Below are 20,263 nucleotides of genomic sequence, written 5' to 3'. Positions count from 1 at the left end.
ATAACTGAAATGCCTAGCAACAGTAGGCAATAATCGTGGTATATTCAAGTAACAGAAAACCATGCAGCATTGAGAACGGATCTATACTGATGACTCCATTCACGTAAAAAATTGTGATGGTAGAAATCAGAAAAGAGGTTACTATGAGAGAGAAGTAATGACTAGAATGGGGTGCAAGGAGACATCAGGTCCTGGTATGTACTTTCATGATTATAAGGCTATGTTCTTTATAACATTTTAAGTTGTACAACTATGATTTGTGCATTTTCCTGTATGTATATTATACCTCAATTTTTAAGTTAAGCGATCCCCCAGCCTATTACCCATTGGTCAGTGCAAGGACATGATACAACTGCTCGTTAAACTGCCGGCAAATAAGGAAGAGATGGTGAAGCCACCAGGTGCTGGATTTCAGGGAACAGGTAGTCTGGAATATGGCAGGGTGACTGCCACGATGGTTGGCAGCAAAAGGGCACTAGACAAAAGAGGGTGCAGACTACATTCATCATCTAAAGGGCCAGCTCTTTGTTTTCTTACTGAGACACCTCAGCACCCCTTCATGAGAACCAGAGCTTTTCCTTGGCACACTAACCAGATCAAGGTGGGCATGCTCTTCTAGACAAATTGGTAAATGCCACACTATTAAAGATACAATAGCCTGGCATTTACCAGTTTAATCCCTAGAATAGCGTCCATTCCAAATAAAAACTGAGCAAACAAAATGAAAGCTTTAAGAGTGGAAGCTTTTGGCTTTATAGTTAAGATTTATCTTGAGAATGGATTCATTGATGCAGACATAATTTTGTAGTAACACTGAAACTTGTCACAGAGCTTAAATAACTAAAAAAAACTTTAAGTTTTTATTTATTTTGAGAAGCAAAGCAGGGGAGGGACAGAGAGGGAGAGAGAGAATTCCAAGCAGGCTCCATGCTGTCAGCACAGAACCTGACCTGGGACTTGATCTCACGAACTGTGAGATCATGACCTGAGCTGAAATCAAGAGTCAGACACACAACCAACTGAGCCACTCAGGTGCCCCTCAAATAGCTAGAACTTCTATATACTGGTGTCCTGATATAGCCCGTGCTCTTGAATTACAACGGGTTTTCCATTCTTGTTACAATCACAGGAACTGCTGAAACACAAAACACTTCTCCTTAAGATTTGTTATCCCTCAAGATTTTTGTTATGCTGGTAAGGCTCTGTTGCAAGGAAAGAAAACCTACCCTAAACTTGCTTGAACAACAACAAAGAAACACAACAGAACAAAAACAAAGCTAAATGTATTGGTTACTGGAATCAAAAAACCCAGATGTATTTCTGGCTTCAGATATGATTTAACACAGTTGTTCAAACAGAAGATTCCAGGGTGATTGCTCAACTCTGATTCCTCTTTGACTCTGTTAACTTTATTCTGTCTCCACAAGAATCTAAGACTTCCTCTCCGCTGTAAGACTAAGGAAAAAAAGAAGAGCATTTCTTCCTATTAATTCTTACCAAGTCCTGGGGCTCTAATTGGACCATTGTGGGTGAACTACTGACATCTGAACCAATAACTATAGCTTAGGGGAAGGAATCTGTGGCCAGGCCTGTGTCACACATCCCACTAGAGTGGAAGATGAAATCCAAAAGGAAATTTAGTGTACTATTACCAGTAAAAGGGGGTGAAAAATTCTGGGAGGCCAAAATGACAAATGTCCAGGACAGGTTTCTCTCCGGGGTAGACATGTTCATGATGACCTAGCTTGGAAGAAGTCCTAAAGGTTTTTTCATACTTGACACACTCATAGGGTTTCTGGCCAGTATGGATTCTTTGATGCTGAAGAAGATTTCTTTTGCTAGTGAAGACTTTTCCACACTCAGCACATAAAGAGGAAGACTCCTGAATATGGATCCTTAGATGCCTTTTTAATTGTTCCTGAGCACTAAAGCCTTTTCCACAATCTACACAGTCAAAGCGTTTCTCTACACTGTGGACTCTCTGGTGCCGAGTTAGTTTCGTATGAAAATTGAAGGCCTGCCCACATATTTTACAAGAATAAGGCTTTTCCCCTGTGTGAATACGTTGATGTTGGCTAAGATGAGAAGTCCTTCCAAAGCTTCTGCCACATTCATTACATTCATAGGGTTTCTCTCCAGTGTGGATTTTTTGATGTCGAAGCAGTGGTGAATTACCAACAAAAGCTTTTCCACACTCATTACACTCATAAGGTTTCTCCCCAGTGTGGATTCTCTGATGTATAACAAACTCAGAACTACTGGTAAAACTATTTCCACACTCTCCACAGAGATAGGGTCTGTCTCCACTGTGGATTCTCTGATGCCTGATCAGATTTGCATTATCATTAAAGGCTCTTCCACATTCTTCACACTGATAAGGTTTCTCTCCAGTGTGGATTCTCTGGTGCCGGATTAATGACGAATTGCCATTAAAGGCTTTTCCACACTCATTACACTCAAAGGGTTTCTCCCCGGTGTGAATTCTCTGGTGTCTAACAAAGTAAGAAAAATAACTGAAGCATTTCCCACACTCCTCACATATGAAGGGTTTCCTTGCACAGTGGATTCTTGGAGCCTTTCCTTTAATATTTTTTACTGTGGAGATTTCCTGGTGTTTCTCCAGTTCACTGGTTTCTAGCAAGTTGCTTCCCTGAAGAACACTCTTCTGCAAACCATGTAACAACATGACATCTCTTTCTTCAGAAATTCCCTGTGTTGATGTGGACTCACTGTTAATGTTGGTCTCAGTATCTAACATAACAGAAAACACAAATGCCACCTGAGAATTATGCTAGAAACAAACTAACATCAAAAATTATAGGGCCTTTAAAACAAACAAACAAATAAACAAAAAATAAATTATAGGGCCTTTAGAAATTACAATTCCAACCGCACATCAGACTGTTAGCAAGAACAGGCTACTAAAATGAAAGTGCCAAGTATCACACAGAGAACAGTTGAGGAGAAACAGGGTATTGGTATACACAGCACACATTAGATTGCTTCCTAAGCTTTTCCAGACTCCATATTTTTTTAATGACTTCTCTCTAGTGTGTTTAATCTTCTGACCTTATCATAGTAATAGGCCTACAAAATATCAAAGGCAAAGGGCCCAAGAGCAAGTGGTGACCCTGGGGCTGGCAAGTACAAGAAAACAGAATCAGGATACAAAGATCACGTGATGCATGAACTGTTTTTTTTAAAAAATGCATACCCTGCAAATGTCCCAAAAGACTGGAGACACTGAGCATTAAAGGCACTAGGCTGTGGCAAGACAAAGAAAAAAATCACACTCAGAGGTTCTTAACTGCAGGACATCACCCCTAGAAGTTATTAACTGCAGGTCCATAGATGTCAATGAATACCCCAAAACTGCTGACAATTCCTGTCTTGTCATCAGACTCTCACAAAAGTCTGAATCTCAAAAATGCAGAGATTTTATATGGAAAGTGAGGAATTCAGTTTACTTAGATACATCAAGACTGCAGAGCAGTCCTTCTCATATTAGCAAAAGGAAGAGAAACAGCCACCTATAAAATGGCATTTGTGTTCCAAAAGACTGGATGCCATTTTACCTAAGTTAAAGTCAATCTATTTTATACAAAATGTTAGACTAATTTTAACATTAATCTGGGTTATCTGGGACTCATCTGCTCATTAATCAAATTCATCCTTTGAGTGTGAGTTAAACGAGGAAAGCAGTGGGAGAGGAGATGTCAGAGACTGAAGCAAATGGGAAAACCAGTAGTCTGGAAAAGGATGATCATGACAATGGAGATCTGGTGGTCTGCTCTCATACCCTGCCTCCTTCTTGCTATAAAACCAGAAATGAGCAATCAATGACCAAAACACTCTATTTTCCTGCTACCTCATACTCTGAAATTCATCTGGATCAAGTTCCCCATAGCAGTTCTTCTAAGCAACCACATTCCTAGGTCTCTAGCCATTACCCCCACCTTCCTGCTGAAAGAACACAACTGCCCAGATGCAGTGGCCTCAATGTCTTTCCCTTCCATTTCCACACCCACTAGTCCCAAGCCATCCACTGCCCTCTCAAGTCACACTTCCCAGTCATCCCAATGCCATGTCTTCCCCTTCCCCTGCTACACTACTCTACCAGCTATATCATCCCTCCTTTTCATCACCAACCTCCTTCTGCAGATCCTCAAATCCACTTGACCTGAACAATCTTCCCTTCACATCCAGCTTTTCTTATAGTAGTGTTTAATCAAACTGCCTACTCATTAGTTGAGAAATTGACATCGTGTCAATTTTTTAAATGAAATTCATTTTTTAAATGAAAACAATTTTTTAAATGAAATACACTAGCCTAACATAGAACAGTATTCACGTACATTGCAATGCCAAGGTAAATGTTGTTTCTTGATACTCCAGTCTCAGAGTACATAGTGAGGGTTTTGATGTAAAATGTAATACCCCATGAGGCTCATAATAAAAAAAAAGTTTGACAAACATTTGATATACTTCTATTCCATTTCTAAACTTACCAAAATAAACTTATCTAAAGTGCTGCCTCAATTTTGTCATCTCCTACTCCCTCCCTCTGTGCAAAATACCTATCCTGAAACTCCTACCTCTGGCTTCAGTTCCATGTTCCCTCATAGGGACCCTCCTCTGCCTATTTTCTCTTCCCTCTCTCTCAACAAAATTAAATAACCCTTAACATTTAAGATTCAGCCCTTTGTTCTCTCTGGGTGTCATTTCAATTAAAACTCCGGTAGAGTACACTTGCATCTACATCTGTAGACCTGACCTTTATCTCAGACTCTACACTTGCCTTCTCCATGGCCTGCTCTGGCCATCCACTTATACATATTCTAAAGGAACCTCAGACTCTACGCTCACATCTGAATTCACACGAATTAAAAAGCTCCTTTTATGTCATGACTTCCCAGTGTTATCTGAGTCAACTTTCCTCTTTGATGACCAAGTTTTGATAAGATCTGGTCGACTGTAGCTCCACACATACTCTTTCGTCTTTCATTTTTTTTTTTTTTAACTTTTTAAGTAGGTTTCATGCCCAGCACGGCACCCAACACAGGGCTCAAACTCATGACCCTGAAATCAAGACCTGAACTGAGATCAAGAACTGGGACGCTTAACCCACTGAGCCATGCAGGCACCCTTCCTTTTCCATTTTTGCAGTGCCACTATCCCCTATCCAATTCACTCACTCAAAAGTTAACTCTTGACATATAGTAATAGTTTAATAAGATTTTATTCCTTCAATTTCTTTCAGACCAATCCAAAGCACATACTATGTTAATACTTTGCAAATGCAACCAAATATGGGCCTGTGTCACTAGAGGCAAAGTCACTGTGACAGGGGTCACTGCTCCTGCTGCATGATTGGTTTTACCTGCTCTGTCATTTCCTATTCCCATGCCCTAAGTTGTTTAGGATAGAGCCCTCAGGTCCACCACAAACTCTGCAATCTAGATTTTTCACACAAAGTTCGATGGGTAAGACACCCCACCATACTCATCTCCATCGCTGGCTGAGTAAAGGGGGTGAGGGTATACTGTAAACTGCCAGCCCCAAATTCTAGGAAGTCTCGCTTAGGTTTGAGGTCTAAACCTCAGGCTCTTCCACTGCTTACTAGAATAGACAAATATTCCAGAAATACCCATTTTAAAATATGCTCCCCACTGGGGCACCCGGGTGGCCCAGTCGGTTAAGCATCCGACTACGACTCTGGTCATGATCTCACAGTTTGTGCATACAAGCGCCGCGTCAGGCTCTATGCTGACAGCTCAGAGCTGAAGCCTGCTTCAGATTCTGTGTCTCCCTCTCTCTCTGCCTCTCCCTGCTTGTACTCTGTCTCTCTCTCTCAAAAATAAACAAACATTAAAAATAAATAAATAAAATTAGATTAAATATGCTCCCCGGTGATTGTCCTGCATGTTAAACTGCAAAATTCTTCACAATGATTTACTGGATCCTCTATTGATTTTCTCAAGCCAGATAATCCACCTTCTTTTTTTCCACATGGGATCCACTGTAAGAAGTCAAATTTGGCACATACAGCCTGCCACTGAAGAAGCTTATCCGAGCTTCTACATGGGAATTCCTCCAAGTTCTCCTTCTGCTGTGCTCCCAAAGCCCACTACTACATACCAACACCAGTACTTAACACATTTTCCCCCCAGCTCTTTACATCTGTCTCCATAGCATGTATCATCCAGAACTTCTTAAAACAAAGCTTGGCACACGGCAAGTGCTGAAAACTGCCCTTGAACAAATCCATCCTGTCCAAAGAAGGAGGACTACTAAAACAGGAAATGCTGAAACTCAGAAAAGAGTAATGGATTCAAAAATTGCATGAAATGATTAAGAGGAATTTGTTATCTTGATAAGAGTTAAAATTAATGGGACAAGTTTCATATTATTACCTATTAGGAGAAATAATCCATTTTATTTAAATCCTTCCCAGCATGGTTCATTTTAAAATACACTGCTCTCTCAAGCTCTATAGGTGCCTGTTCTCAACCTGCCTCGCTTACCTTCACAGATGTCTTTGGTCCTCTCTGCAGATAGGTTATCCTGTGCCTCCAGGCCCCATGGCAAATTCCCTGCCTCCAGAAGCGAGATCAGGGCAGGTCTGGGAACTTGATATCCTGAAAAGGGGAGAAAGTGGTACCTTTCAGACATATGTCTGCTGTGTCAATATAAGGAAAACCCTAAGAGCCTCCATAAGAGTAAGATCTGCAGAAGAGGGCTCAGGATTGGGGAAAGCCAAGATTCTGATAAAGAAGAAACTGAGCATTTATGACCCTTCCTACTCAAGAGTAGGTAAGTTACTGAGATCCTACAAGACATATATGTAAACACAGGGAAGGGGTCACACCCTTCCCTAGACGAACTAAGAATTTAACTCTGGCAATGGAAACTATGTATTCCTTACTGCACAGAGCCCCTGGGAGGATGGGATGTACTCTTACCAGGGGACAGCAATTCCATACATTGGGACCAAACTGATCCAAGATCTCTCCCTATCCACCAACCTTTGAAGTGGGTCATTCAGTCTCAGCCCTGGAGCCACACACTGGAGGATACCAGAGACAACCACTCCCTCTCCACACTGCACACCCAGCCTATTAGGAGAAAACAAGGAAGGAAACAGGAAAGCATACACCTGAGTCCCAGGAGGAAAGCAACCTTACCCAGGGATGTCAAGTTCCCATAATTCTCCAGCATCACACTTCTGTACAGGGCCTTCTGTCCAGGAGAAAGACCAGTCCATTCTGTCCCAGTGAAGTAGATAGCCACGTCCTCAAAGGTCACCAACTCCTACAACAAGAAGTTCCTGCTGCCCCAGAGCCAATTCTCTGACTCGGCCTGGGTACAGTATGAGGGAGGGGTCCTATTAGGGATGACTAATGAGAAAAAGTGAAAGAACTGGATGTTAGACCATTAAATGACTTTCTACAACCAAAAACCTAAAACTTCTCTAACAGAAGAGCTTCCATTAGGACATAAATTGTACCATTATAAAACACAGTAACATTTCAAAAGCCTTAGAAAGCTTCCCATCAATTGAGCTTCCTAAAGCAGTTTCTTTGGTTTTGTAACTACTTTTAATCTTTTATTGTTATACCTACAAATGGACATTAGCTTCAATCGGTCTAGACACCCACTCACAGGTGGCATGTCAGGACCTGTTTTCCCCTTCACTGCCTCAGTGCCCAGCTAATCCATGTGTTCCCAGATGTGTTCATTCTGCCCCAAACCTCAAGCCTACATTAACAAGAATAATTTCATGGTTTGCTCTGATGAGCCATTCTCATCTAAGCCCCATCTGTGCTTGAAGAACTATCCTGCCTGTGCTCAAGAACGTCCAGCAGAGAAAGCTTAGTGCCGCCTGGAGCAGTCTATTCTGACAGACTTCCTGATGTGTCTTCCTGGGAGAATATACTTCTGGAATCAAATTGCTTCTGGGCAGCTCTTTTAGCTGCTTTTCTTTATACCTCCAAGACAATCTATAATAACTTCTACCAACCAAGTCTCATGATTTTTCAACAACCCCAGTTTCCCTTCTCTGATGGCCCTGAGGCTCTATCTTCCCAGAAAGTTCTAGCATCTGGTTTAGATCCTCTCTATACTCCTCAGACTTTGGTATCAAACTGGTTACCTAAACATGCAAAGAATATCCTCCCACCTTCTTATGCCTCAACTGATTCTGTGGATCCCCACCTTCCACTAGTCCCAGCACTGCCTCAGACTCCCTGGTGACCTAATATGTCTGACCCACCAACTACACCAAATTTATCTTCAAACTGAAACTGGCTCCTTTTCTAAATCATATAAACTAATTGGCACAGTGAGCAACAATTTTGTTTCCCTACCTCAGTTAATGGTACCAATCTCAGCCCAGACTCCACTGGAAACTTAAGATTTCACCCTAGACTAACTCGCCCCCAATCACTGCTCATTTCTGGCATGCAGTTGGTAATCAGATCCTGCCAGTTTCACCGCCGAAATATTTCTACAGTCCAACTCTTCTTCACCATCACACAATCAGTACACTAGTTCAATAGCTGGGGGACACTTAAACAGCTCCAATTCCAGGCTGTCCTGCACTGAATCCATCCTCTGCCAGCACATAAAATCATCAATTTAAAATGGCTCAGGTCATGATCTCACAGTTCATGAGTTCGAGTCCTGAGTCAGGCTCTGTGCTGACAGCTCAGAGCCTGGAGCCTGCTCCAGATTCTGTGTTTCCCTCTCTCTCTGCCCCTCCCCAGCTTGCACTCTGTCTCTCTATCACTCTCTCTCACAAATAAACATTAAAAAAAAAATTGTTTTAAATGACACCCTGGGGTGCCTGAGTGGCTCAGTCAGTTAAGCGTCCAACTCGTAATTTAGGATCAGGTCATGATCTCCCGGTTCGTGAGTCTGAGCCATGCACTGGGCTGTTTGGACAGTGCGGAGCCTGCTTGGGATTCTTTCTCTCCCTCTCTCTCTGTTCCTCCCCCAATTTGCGCTCTCTCTCTCTCTCAAAAATAAATGAACTTAAAAAAAATTTTTTTTAATAACCTGACCCAGTCAACTCAATGACTTAATGAGTCACCACTAACCATAACAGTGGTTCTCAAAGTGTGATCCCCAGAGCAGCAGCAGCATCAACTGAGAACTTTTTGGAAAGCAAACTGATAGGCCCCACTGGAGAGCATTTCTGCTTCAATGAGCCCTCCAGGTAATTCTGGAGCGCACTAAAATTTAAGAACCCAGGACGAGAGGATAAAGTCCAAGCTCAGGAAACTGAACTGCATCAGGTGACAGGCAGACAGTGAGAAGGAGGCACAAGACTGTACACAGAGAAACTAACTGGAATGCTCTGCTGACAAAATTCCAGAGAAGGAATGACAAACCCTGAAAGATGGAAATACAAAATACAGGACAAGTGGAAGAGATAGCAGGCAGAAGGAGCTGGACTTGGTGCCTCTCTAGACGTGGTATCAAGGGAGAATAGGGTCAACAACTGCTCAGCAATCCGGAAACTGAGTGGTCAGGACAGTGATATGGTGGTACCAGTGACTCACCAGTACTTACAGAAGATCAGAAGAGGGTGGAAACTATATGGAAGATACTGTTTGGATTATAGTCAGGGAGAGGGACCTGCCAGATGTCAGAAATCCAAGACTGGGACTTGGGATATGCTTCATGGATGCTAAGTCACTGGATAAGTAAATCCCAGGATGAGGAAATGGTAAAGCAACACAGCAAGAAATCAATTTCCTAGTCCCACAAATGTAAGGTACTTAATGTTCACTTTACAGATGAAGTCTGTTAAGACACAAAGAGTTTAACTGATTGGCTCAAGACCACTGAGGCCCGATGGGATCCCTAAATTCAGGTGACCTGCCCTAATGCAGATTTGACCTAGTGCAGATTTTCCGTATCATAGTCTGCTGCTGCCTCACCTTAGTCAGCAGCACTGCCCTTAAGGAGGATATATTTTCCTTGATTGTAAAGCCCAAACTTCTTTCTTTAGAAGGACAAATACTATAGACCCCCTCTTCTTATCTTCCTCCTACCAGCCCTCTTCTCCCACCTCCCAAGAATCTTGCAACTTCATTGATCTCGATCACTCCTACTAACAGTGGATACTTCTACCATCAGCCCAAGTCCCTCATTCTCACAGATCCCTCCTTTGTGGTCCCTACTGAACCGGTTCAGCAGAGATCCTTGGAGTACAGGAGGCTGTACTTCTGATTCCCTGGACACTTTCTCCAGCCAATGCTTGTAGGACTTCTGGCTGCTCAGCCCCTCACCATCAACTTTCTCCCCAACATTCAGTCCTACTAGAAAGACTCAAGAGGTACTTTCCCGCTGATTTGGTTCTAAGAGTCTTGCCAGAATTATCCCTCTCATAACCCATTTCCTTCAGATTAGATCTCATGAAGGTTGACCTGAGCGAGTCATAGCTCACCTGGTGCCAGGCGTTCAGGGGCATGGCTGCCATCACCTGGGCTCCCTCTCAGTGAAGGATAGAGGCTGAGGGAAGAAACAAAAGAGAATCATGAGTGAGCTTCGCCCAGTCAAAGGCTCTCCTTTAAACCAACAAACCTGCTTGCCAGTAATAATACCAGCCATCATTTACTGAATGCCCACTGGGTAAGTGGCATATATTTCTTCTTTCAATCCACACTATACAATGAAGTTTGAATGCTGAGGAAACAGATTTTGAAAGAGTAAGTAACTTGCCCTCAGGCACCAGAGCAATGCTCCCTGTCCTGCATAAGACATGAGTACAGGGGGGATAGGAGTACACACAAGCAAAAAACAAACAAACAAACAAACAAAAAACCCCAAAGAAACAAACAAGTAAGCAAACAAACTAAAGCAAAACCTAACAAGAGGAAAAGGAAACCCAGACCTTTATTTTTTAAAAATAAACTCTTACTGAAAAACATAACAAGTTAAAAAAATAAGTTTTGGGATGTAAAATACACATCCCTTCATTCAGTCTTCACTATAATCCTCTGAATTTTCTTCTCCCCAAATGAGAAAACAAGGCTAAGAGAATAATTCTCTCTACCAAGGTCACAAGGTGGTGGATGAATGAATTTGGATTCCAAACCAGATCTGTCAGAATTCCAAAGGCCATGTTCAGTAACTACATTAAATCACTTCCAATCATAATCCCAACAGGATTTCTTTTAAAACCTGATAAAGTGATTCTGAAGTTAATATAGAAGGATAGAGTCACCGAGAAAATTCAGAAAAAGAATCAAAGGGGAAGTCTTCCTTTTCTTGGACCTTGGGGCAGGCATCTTTTTGCTCATCACTCCATTCTAGGACCCAGTGATTACCAAAACTCATTAGCAAAGGACCCTGAAAGGCCACCTCAACATGCCAAAATGTCTGGGTTATTATTTTAGTTGTATCCCCTACAGACTCTGTGTTCTTGCTAAGCGGTCATATTCTGCCCCAAAACCAGCATGTTCCTTAACTTCATTGCTTGCTGTAATTTCCTGCTGGCCTTACATTATGCCACCCTTCTTGATTTAGCCATTCTGGCCTTCTTTCCGTTCCCTCTACGATGCTAACTCGGGATCTTTATACCTGCTGTTGTGTCTGTATGAACTACTCTGCTCCAACCTTAGGATCTTTTTAACAGATACTCTCTGCCTAGGATACTCTCCAGCAGCCTGATCCTTCCCGCAGGTAATGCCAGGTCATCCTTCACATCCTCTACAAACCAAGTCAGCTCCCCATGTTAAACACTCCACTCATACTTTGTTCACTTTCCTGTATACCACGTCTCCCAGATTGAGATTATACTCTTGCATTGATTTGTGCTTTCTTCACTCAACATTTATGGTAGACTTCATTCATTCCAGGCCAAGTGTGAGATATAGTGGAGACAGGGAAAAAGGGTGTAACCCCTCTTGTCATGGAGCTCAGTCTGAAGCAAAGGCACACATTAATCAAAGAATCTCATAAATAAGATCATAATTGTGATTACTGCCCAGGGAATCTATCCTAGATGGGTACATTTCGGGATAGGAATTAACTAGGTTAAAAAAAAAACAAAACAAAACAAAAAACAAAAAAACATGTTCTGGAGGTGAATGGCCAGGAAGGCCGTAGCAGAGCCGAGGAGAGTGTGCTGCAAAACGAGCGGATACAAGTCGCATAAGAGGACGCCATGCAGGGCGTTAGTCTTCGACCGAAAGGCGACCGGCCGCAGCCAGTGGGTTACAAACAGGTAGAGTGAACTGGTCAGATTTAATGACTACGTGACTCCCATTAAACGGAAAGCTCCCCGAAGGCGGAGCCCACGCTGGTGTCCCCTACAACTGCATCCCGGGAACCCCGAGCACCAGCTGGCCTTCGGCTGCTAGGTCAGGAGTGGCTGGCCCAATGGGCAGGGCTCTACAGCTGCGTCTGGCGCACGGGGCGTCTCTTTTCCAACCGCCGCCTCCTTGTCCCAGAGCGGGCGCCGCGGGCCGGGGCGAGCGACGGCACCCGAGCGAGGGCGGCGCTGGCCCGCGAGCGGCCTCCACTGGCCTCCTCCACGGCTTCAGGGACCAAGGCGGCAGCCTCCTCCGGCGGTGACAGGCGCGCCGCTAGCGGAGACGACCGGGCGAACGAACCGACCACTCACCTCAGAAAAGGCGCAAAGTGCGGCGTGACCGGAAGCGCGTCACTGCGGGGCCGCGGGGCCCGCGCCTCACGTGCTTCCTCTCTAGGAAGCCAGAGCGCGCCGCTCAGTGGTTCTCTGGCTTCACACCCCAGGCCGGCCGGCCGGGCGAGCGGGCGGGCGGGCGCGGCTGGGACCGCGGTCCTCGGAGACCCGGTAAAGGAGAGGCAGCCGACTGGGGTTTTCCCTGATCTCTCACCGAAATGTAGCATTTCCTTCAATTATGTGTTGGCAACAAACCCCAGTACCATCAGCAGTACCGTGCCTTTGTCACCAGTAGAAATCACAGATATTTTCATATCACCTCACAGTTGATGCAGATATCTCAAAATATGAGTTATTCTCTTCTTTAATTCGAAATTACCGTCGTTGTTATTAGGGCTCACCTTTAGATCTTGTCATTTGATTTCATCACAATGGTAGAGACACGTATATTAATTACTGTATCACAGGTTTATTTTTTAAGCCATTTAACTGTATTTTAATATAACTAGTTTCAGAGTAGGTCCACAAATGTCATCTCACTGCCAAAGAAGTAGTAAAGCCAAAAAACCAACCAAACTAAAAAAAAAAAAAAAAAAACAAAACACCTGTCCTCCTTAGGGGTGAAGATCCAGTCACATTAAGAAAGACCAGGACTGGGGCGCCTGGGTGGCGCAGTCGGTTAAGCGTCCGACTTCAGCCAGGTCACGATCTCGCGGTCCGTGAGTTCGAGCCCCGCGTCAGGCTCTGGGCTGATGGCTCGGAGCCTGGAGCCTGTTTCCGATTCTGTGTCTCCCTCTCTCTCTGCCCCTCCCCCGTTCATGCTCTGTCTCTCTCTGTCCCAAAATAAATAAAAAAAAAAAGAAAGACCAGGACTGTGAAGAAGGGATACTACTGCAGAACTGTTTAGGAAGTGAAACTGAGAATTGAGAATTGTCATGACAAGTAGTTGACAGTACAAAGTGGCATGGGAGGGAACAGGGCACAGACTGACATGCATCCAAAGAAGAGGACTGGCTCCTTATTTTTACAAAAACATACCTTAGGATCTCTCTAGATGGGTGGAGACCATTTTGATTTTCATGAGTGGGGGCAGGCAAGAGTGTTGCAAATAGTATCTAGTGGGCAGAAGTCATTGAGTAAGCTAAACATCCTATGGTGCATAGGATAGCGCCAACAAAAAACTGTCAGGTCCCAAATGCTGATAGTGTCAAGTTTGAGAAACCCTGCTTTAGATGGATAACCCAGGCCATTTCTTTGGTTATAAGGTAATGGCAGACATGCTATTCTAGGCATTATAAGGACAAATGTCAAGCTTTTGCATGTAAATATATGAGTAATAGAACCATACAGATTTTGTCAACCAACAAATTTAAGAATGCCAAGGAGCATATATTGAAAATATTTTAAACAGGATACATTATCTGAGTAAAAGTCAGGGCTAATAATTTGTAAGTGTCAGTAAGAAATTATAAATTACAGGGGCACCTGGGCTCAGTCAGTTAAGCATCTGACTCTTGGTTTCAGCTCAGGTCATCTTAAGTTCGAGTCCTGCTTCAGGCTCCACAATGACAGCACGGAAACTGTTTGGGATTCTCTCTCTCTCCCTCTCTCTCTGCCACTCCCCCATTTTCTCTCTCTCTCTCAAAATAAATTTAAAAAATTAAAAAATTATAAATTACCAATACTGATTCAAGAAAAAATAGACAATGTAACTGGCTCAATGCCACAGAAAGAACTTATAAAGTAGTAAAGATCTCTTCTCCTCTACTACCGCCAACAAAAGCAACTGGCCCAGCCAGCTTTATTAGGTGGATTTTTTTTTTCCAGATTTCCAAGGAACAGATAACTGCTAGGCTTCTGAAACTGTTCCAAAGCACAGAAAAAGAACAGCCTCATAGCTACTTCTAGCAATGCTGTATAAGTCAATTCCCAAATCTGGAGAAAGATGGAAAAATGGATGAACCTGGTCACTTGAACCTATCATTGTGGCAGAGGGAAGGAAGAGTATAGATGGGCTAGACTAGACCACAAGTACCACCCTTCCAGTGGGGAACAGAGCCACACCTATACCACATCAATTGTTGAGTAAGGGAAGAGTAGCTTTCCAAAAAAAGGAAGGCAGTAATTACCATGAAAAGGGGGTAAAAAATGCTGGGAGGCCAAAGGAACCAAGGTCCAGGACAGGCTTCTCCCTAGGGTGGGCATACTCAGGACGATGTAGCTGAAGAGGAAGTCCTAAAGGTTTTCCCACACTTGAGACACTCGTATGATTTCTCTCCACTGTAGATTCTCTGATGCCGACTTAGTGTTGACTTAACAGTGAAAGTTTTTCCACACTTCTTACCCTCATAAGGTTTCTCCCCAGTGTGGATTCTCTGATGTATAACCAACTCAGAACTACTGGGGAAGCCATTTCCACACTCCTTGCAGAGATAAGGTCTGTCCCCACTGTGGATTCTCTGGTGCCTGATTAGATTGGCACTATTCTTGAAGGCTTGCCCACATTCTTCACACTGATAGGGTTTCTCTCCAGTGTGGATTCTCTGGTGCCGAATTAATGAAGAATTGCCATTAAAGGATTTCCCACACTCCTCACATGGGTAGGGTTTCTCCCTAGTGTGGATTCTCTGGTGTCTAACATAGTAAGAAAAAAAGCTGAAGCATCTCCCACATTCCTCACATCTGAAGGGTTTCCTTGCACAGAAGATTCTCTCATCCTTTCTTTTAATATTTTTCGCTGTGGAGATTTCCTGGTGTTTCTCCAGTTCACATGTTCCTGGAAATTCACTTTCCCGAGAAACACTCTGTAGCAGCCCAAGTGATATCATCACATCTCTTTCTTCAGAAATTCCCTGTGTTGATGTGGACTCACTGTCAGTGTTGGTCTCAGCATCTGACATGAGAAATGGAAGACACATGCCACCTGAGAATTATACTAGAAACAACAGAGCACTGAAATTATAGGACCTTTAGAGATTACTATTCCAACGTCCGTGTAGCCTGCCAGAAATATAAACCTATTAAACTGGAAGAGCTAAATATGACAGAGGCCAAAAATAGAAGCTGTGGAACAGGAAATGAGATTTTGAACCCAGGTCACTACACTTTCCAACAATGAAGACTACTTCCTAAGCTTCTCCAGACTTTCATGTCCCTATTAACTTGTGACTTCATAGTACTTAAATGCTTGAAAATGCTCATGGAAGAAGCAGCACGGAATCTAAGAACAAGAGGCAACACCTGATGGGCTACAAGAGTTGAGTGTATGCCATCTAACTGTTAGAAATGGCTGCGTGTGTGCTGTTGTTGGGACTCAAAACGTGTCTGCTCAGCTAGTCGGAAAGGGGACACCTTGCTTTGAGGCAGGAGACTGCACAATGCCCCCTTTTTCATAGTGAGGAACAGGAAAACCTCAGGTGAGAAACAGACAACAATAACAGCCTGTCCAGTGACATTTGTATTTCCAAAGACTGGAAGATGACATTTTAATTAAGTTTGTTAAAATTCGATCCATTTTTTTTTAAACTTCAATTTCATATTTAAGTGTTGATCTTTATCAATCTGTACTCTTGTTAATTAAACATTAGTATGCTAAAAGCAGATATTAGCATTTTTATGCCTTTTGCACAATAAAATTATGTGCAGAATGCTTGTTTATCTTTCCTTTTCTTTACAAATTAGCTGTCCTTGATCTTAAACCACTAGAACATAAGCTTCAGGAGAGCAGGGGCTTTGTTTTCTTTCTTGCTGTATCCTGGGTGTCTTGAGCAATTCTTGACACACAGTAGGTACTAAATAAATACAATAAAATAAATGATTGAATAACTGCTACTCTGTATACACAAGCATACAACTTATATACTGCAATAATAAAATTATTATGGCTCAAAAATAATTGTATCTATGTTATAATGGCTGATCTACTTGTTTTGGTTAATATTTCCCTTTTTCAAAATGTTTTTTAAGATTATTTATTTATTTTGAAAGAGAGAGTGAACGGGGAAAGGGCAGAGAGAGAGTGAGAGAGACAATTCCAAGCAGGCTCCACGCTGTCAGCACAGAGTCTGAGGCAGGGCTCGAACTCACCAACCATGAGATCCTAACCTGTTCCCAAACCAAGAGTCAGATGCTTAAGTGACTGAGCCACGCAGGTGCCCCTGAGAAGTTCTATTTTAATAGGGAGTGGGGGTTATCTACCAAGTTCTCTGTGTGTGTGAATTTGAATGGGCTTCTTCAGAAGGGAAGTGCTGGGACACAGGAACAAGGAGACAGATGAAACTGTGAACAGCAAAATAATCTGAAGCACAGTGACCAGAATAATGTGGAGCCTGGAAGTCAATTCTCAATTTCTCTTGCTGTTTGGTAAAAAGCAAGTGTCACATTATCCAGATTAGAATAACAGATGACAAGGAAACACTTCTCCTTCTCTAACACCCTAGAACCCTATCATTCGACTGATCAGGTTCCCCACAGCGGTCCTTCCAGGCAATCACAACTTTCCCTAAAGCCCCACCTGCTCCCTTACCTAACTCTCCAGTCACTGCCACCTCTTCCTCACTGGGAAAACCAAGACGACCTCAAAGGTGCTCCTCAACCTCCTCGCGCTCCACTCCCACACGGTGGCGCCCATTTCCCACCTTCCCTTTACGGCTGCGCCTCTCTCCGGCAGCTCTTCCCACTCCTCTAGCAGAGCTCAGCAGGTACTTCCTCTCCCTTCTCCCCTTTCACTTCTCCTTACTTTCGCTGTTCAGGTCCAATGGAGGGTAGTTATCTTTCCCAGACTAGCTCGATTTTTCTTTTTAATTGGCTGAGAACCACTAGTGGGTCATGAAATAGATGTAGCGGATTGTGAGCAGAAATCTTTCACTCAAAAATAAAAATATTTTATTTAACCCAATATATCCAAAATACTGTTTCAACATAAAGTCAACATAAAAATTATAAATGAGATCATTTATACTTTTTTTGTACTAAATCTTCAAAATATGGTATTTTATACTTTTAGGACATTTCACCTTGAATTAGGCCCCCTTCAAGTGCTTAAGAGTAATTTAATAAAGCACACATAGCTAGTGGCTACCATGTTAACAACACAGAAGTCAACAAAAGGAAGTCCTACTTAGGCTTTCAGTCCTAAGCCTCACGTTCTTTTTCTTTTTAAAGTTCATCTATTTTGGGGGGTGGGGTGAGGCAGAAAGTGAGAGAGACTCCCAATCAGGCTCTATGTTGACTACTGATCAACACAGAGCCCGACGCAGGGCACCCCCTAAGCCACATGTTCTTGAACGCTAACTTAAAAAGAGAAAAGAATAAATGCTCACAGGTGGCCCTCAGAAATATCTATTTTAAAATAACACTCCCCAGGTAATTCCCCTGCACATCAAACCATGAAGCTCTTCACAATTTTATGCTGATATACATGATTAGGGGGTAGTGATATCTCACTGTGGTTTTAAATTGCATTTTCCTAATGGCTAATGTCAAGCATCTTTTCATTTCTGTGTTCTCTTTGGTGAAACATCTCTTCATACCCTTCACACATTTTCTAACCGCCTGTTTGTTTTTATTGCTGAATTTGAGAGTTGTTTATATACTCCAAATTCTAGTCCTTTTCCAGATATTATATTATGCCAGAAATTATATTGGATCTTTTATTATTCCCTTCCTCCAGCCAGACTATCTTCCCTTCCCACTCCTTCTGCAATGCATTCTTACATGCTGAACACAGAACACATGGCCTGCCACTGAAGGAGTGTTACCTGATCTTCTAAGTGAGAAGTCCTCTAACCTCTCCTGCTGTGTCCCACAGCCTGCTGCGTATATACCAACAGCACTTAACACATTCTCTCCGTTTTAGCTCTCTACATCGGTCTCCATAACTAGTATCCTCCAGAGCTTCTCCAAGAAGTTCCATTTTGGCACACAGCAAGTGCTCTAAAACTTGCAAACCATGCATCTAACAAAGGACTGTGGTTGATGGTTCTAAACCTGCCTCACCTACCTTGACAGACATCATTGGTACTCTCTGCAGGTGGATCATCCTGTGTCTCCAGGCCCCAAGACAAATCCCCTTCCTCCAGAAGTGACATCAGGACACGTCTGCAAACAGGGTATCCTGCAAAGGAAGAAGAAAATGGTGCTGGAGGGGAGTCTCGTGTTAGTGCTCCTGAGGTACCCTGTAACCTTGTGTCTACAGTCGGAGGAGGAAACCCCAAAGCAGCTCAGTAAGGATAAGGCCCACAGAAGTGGGCTGGAGGGTGGGGAAGCCCAAGGAGATTTTTTGATCAAGAGGAAACTAAGCATTTGTGACCTCTTCGTAAAAAACCATGCAGAGTTTGTCCGTGAGATCCTGTAAGACATTGCAAGCACAGAAAAGCAATGAGGGATGTCTTCCTTAGATCACAGGGAGAGGTGAAGGCATGAACTTCAACAGAGGATGTTTCTTTCCCACAGTGCCCTCCACAGAAGCCCTATGATGGGAACTGTTCTCACCAGAGAATGGCCAAACCCACATTAGACCCAAAGTAACCTCAGACTTCCCCCTCCATCCCTGCCTGACATATTCTGGGGCTGAGGGTTTAGGAATTTTTGCCCCTGCAAATATGTGAAAGGTTGTGAGATTCGTGTCACAATCCACCCTACCCTTGTCCAATGAGTCTGAGTCCCAAAGGCAAAGTGGCCTACCCAGGGAAGTTAAGTTCCCATAATTTGTCAGCATCACTTCCCTGTACAGGTCCCTTTGTGCAGAAGAAAGACCAGCCCATTCTGTCCGGGTGAAGTAGATAGCCAATCCTCGAAGGTCACCACCTCCTAAAACAAGAGGTTCCTGCTGCACCAGAGCCAATCCTCTGGCTCAGAGCCAGAGTGTGGGGCCCAGGGGACAGTGTAGGGGCTGAGGGAGAGTCCCGTGATGGACAGGAAATGAGGAGTGACAGGACACAGCCCTGAGTGCTGATGAATGACCACACCTACAGCCAGCAACTCCAAGACTGCCTTCACTATCAGAGCCTCTTCTAACTGCACATGAGACTATTACAAGAGACAATGTCACAACACAGAAAACTAAAACAGAATATCTTTTACAAATTCACCCTCCTGAAGTAAACCCTCATCATTTCTGCGCATGCTCTTCTGGTCTTTCAGATACTCCATGAACAGATGATTGGACTCCAACTGTACCTCTCATGGGTGACATCCCTCAATGTCCCTGCTACCTGTCCTCACTTTACTGATGAGAGTCCAGCCCATCCATCCTGCTCTCTGCACTTACCCAGAGTGCTGCTGTGTGTCCACATCTGTCTGCCCTACCCCAATCCTCACACCCACCTACTGGGAACAGTCATGGTTTGTCAGAAAGGGCCCTGTTCCCTGAAACCTTCACCTGATGCACAACCTGGCTGTGCCACCACCCCTCCACCCTTAACAAAAGGGGGCTGTGCTGCCCCTGCTTGAGCCCCTCCAGCAGAAAGGACTCTGGTGTTGGAAGAGCATCCTTACCTCCAGGGAGTCTTCCTAGGACAAAGTGTTTCCTGATTCTAACTGCTTCTAGGTGGCTCTTTGGCTATCTCTCTTTATATTTCTCAAATATTATGTCCTCCATCAACCAAA

The 20,263-nt window shown here is 43.5% G+C and overlaps 3 protein-coding genes across 5 annotated transcripts in view; all 3 read right to left on the bottom strand.

Moving 5' to 3' along the window:
• Positions 1–10,518, bottom strand: part of ZNF23 (zinc finger protein 23) — a 37,108-nt gene extending 26,590 nt beyond the window's left edge. Inside the window, exons 1-2 of the mRNA XM_042968118.1 lie at positions 10,454–10,518; positions 6,525–6,638 (exon numbers count right to left, since the gene is read on the bottom strand). The gene's annotated coding sequence lies outside the window, so the exon portion shown is untranslated. The remainder of the gene's footprint in view (positions 1–6,524; positions 6,639–10,453) is intronic.
• On the bottom strand, positions 984–18,735 carry ZNF19 (zinc finger protein 19). 3 transcript variants are annotated; one of them, XM_042968130.1, is made up of 5 exons: positions 18,657–18,735; positions 10,454–10,518; positions 7,185–7,311; positions 6,525–6,638; positions 984–2,751 (listed from the first exon to the last, which is right to left on the bottom strand). In XM_042968130.1, exons 2-5 carry the CDS (start codon positions 10,484–10,486, stop codon positions 1,649–1,651), a joined length of 1,377 nt encoding a protein of 458 aa, XP_042824064.1. In that variant the 5' UTR covers positions 10,487–10,518; positions 18,657–18,735; the 3' UTR covers positions 984–1,648. The 3 variants fall into 3 exon arrangements, with proteins under 3 accessions (XP_042824064.1, XP_042824065.1, XP_042824066.1); XM_042968131.1 differs by lacking the exon at positions 18,657–18,735 and adding an exon at positions 12,635–12,663; XM_042968132.1 differs by lacking the exon at positions 18,657–18,735 and adding an exon at positions 11,590–12,571.
• Positions 14,295–20,263, bottom strand: part of LOC102972125 (zinc finger protein 19-like) — a 26,134-nt gene continuing 20,165 nt past the window's right edge. The window contains exons 4-5 of the mRNA XM_042968084.1: positions 18,657–18,770; positions 14,295–15,548 (exon numbers count right to left, since the gene is read on the bottom strand). Coding sequence (XP_042824018.1) covers positions 14,863–15,548; positions 18,657–18,770 — 800 coding nt within the window. The 3' untranslated portion in view covers positions 14,295–14,862. The remainder of the gene's footprint in view (positions 15,549–18,656; positions 18,771–20,263) is intronic.

The sequence above is a fragment of the Panthera tigris genome, chromosome E2, assembly GCF_018350195.1.
Source record: "Panthera tigris isolate Pti1 chromosome E2, P.tigris_Pti1_mat1.1, whole genome shotgun sequence".
Classification (NCBI taxonomy): domain Eukaryota; kingdom Metazoa; phylum Chordata; class Mammalia; order Carnivora; family Felidae; genus Panthera; species Panthera tigris.
This window is presented reverse-complemented; position numbering and strand designations above follow the sequence as displayed.

Excerpts from the sequence above, each read along its gene's own strand:
- ZNF19 (XM_042968130.1), bottom strand. The coding sequence starts at position 10,486 with ATGGCAGCCATGCCCCTGAACGCCTGGCACCAG. Across the intron at positions 6,639-7,184 it reads TGGGAACTTGACATCCCTGG|GATATCAAGTTCCCAGACCT; the intron begins GTAAGGTTGCTT and ends TCCCCTTTTCAG. Across the intron at positions 2,752-6,524 it reads GACCAAAGACATCTGTGAAG|ATACTGAGACCAACATTAAC; the intron begins GTAAGCGAGGCA and ends CTGTTATGTTAG.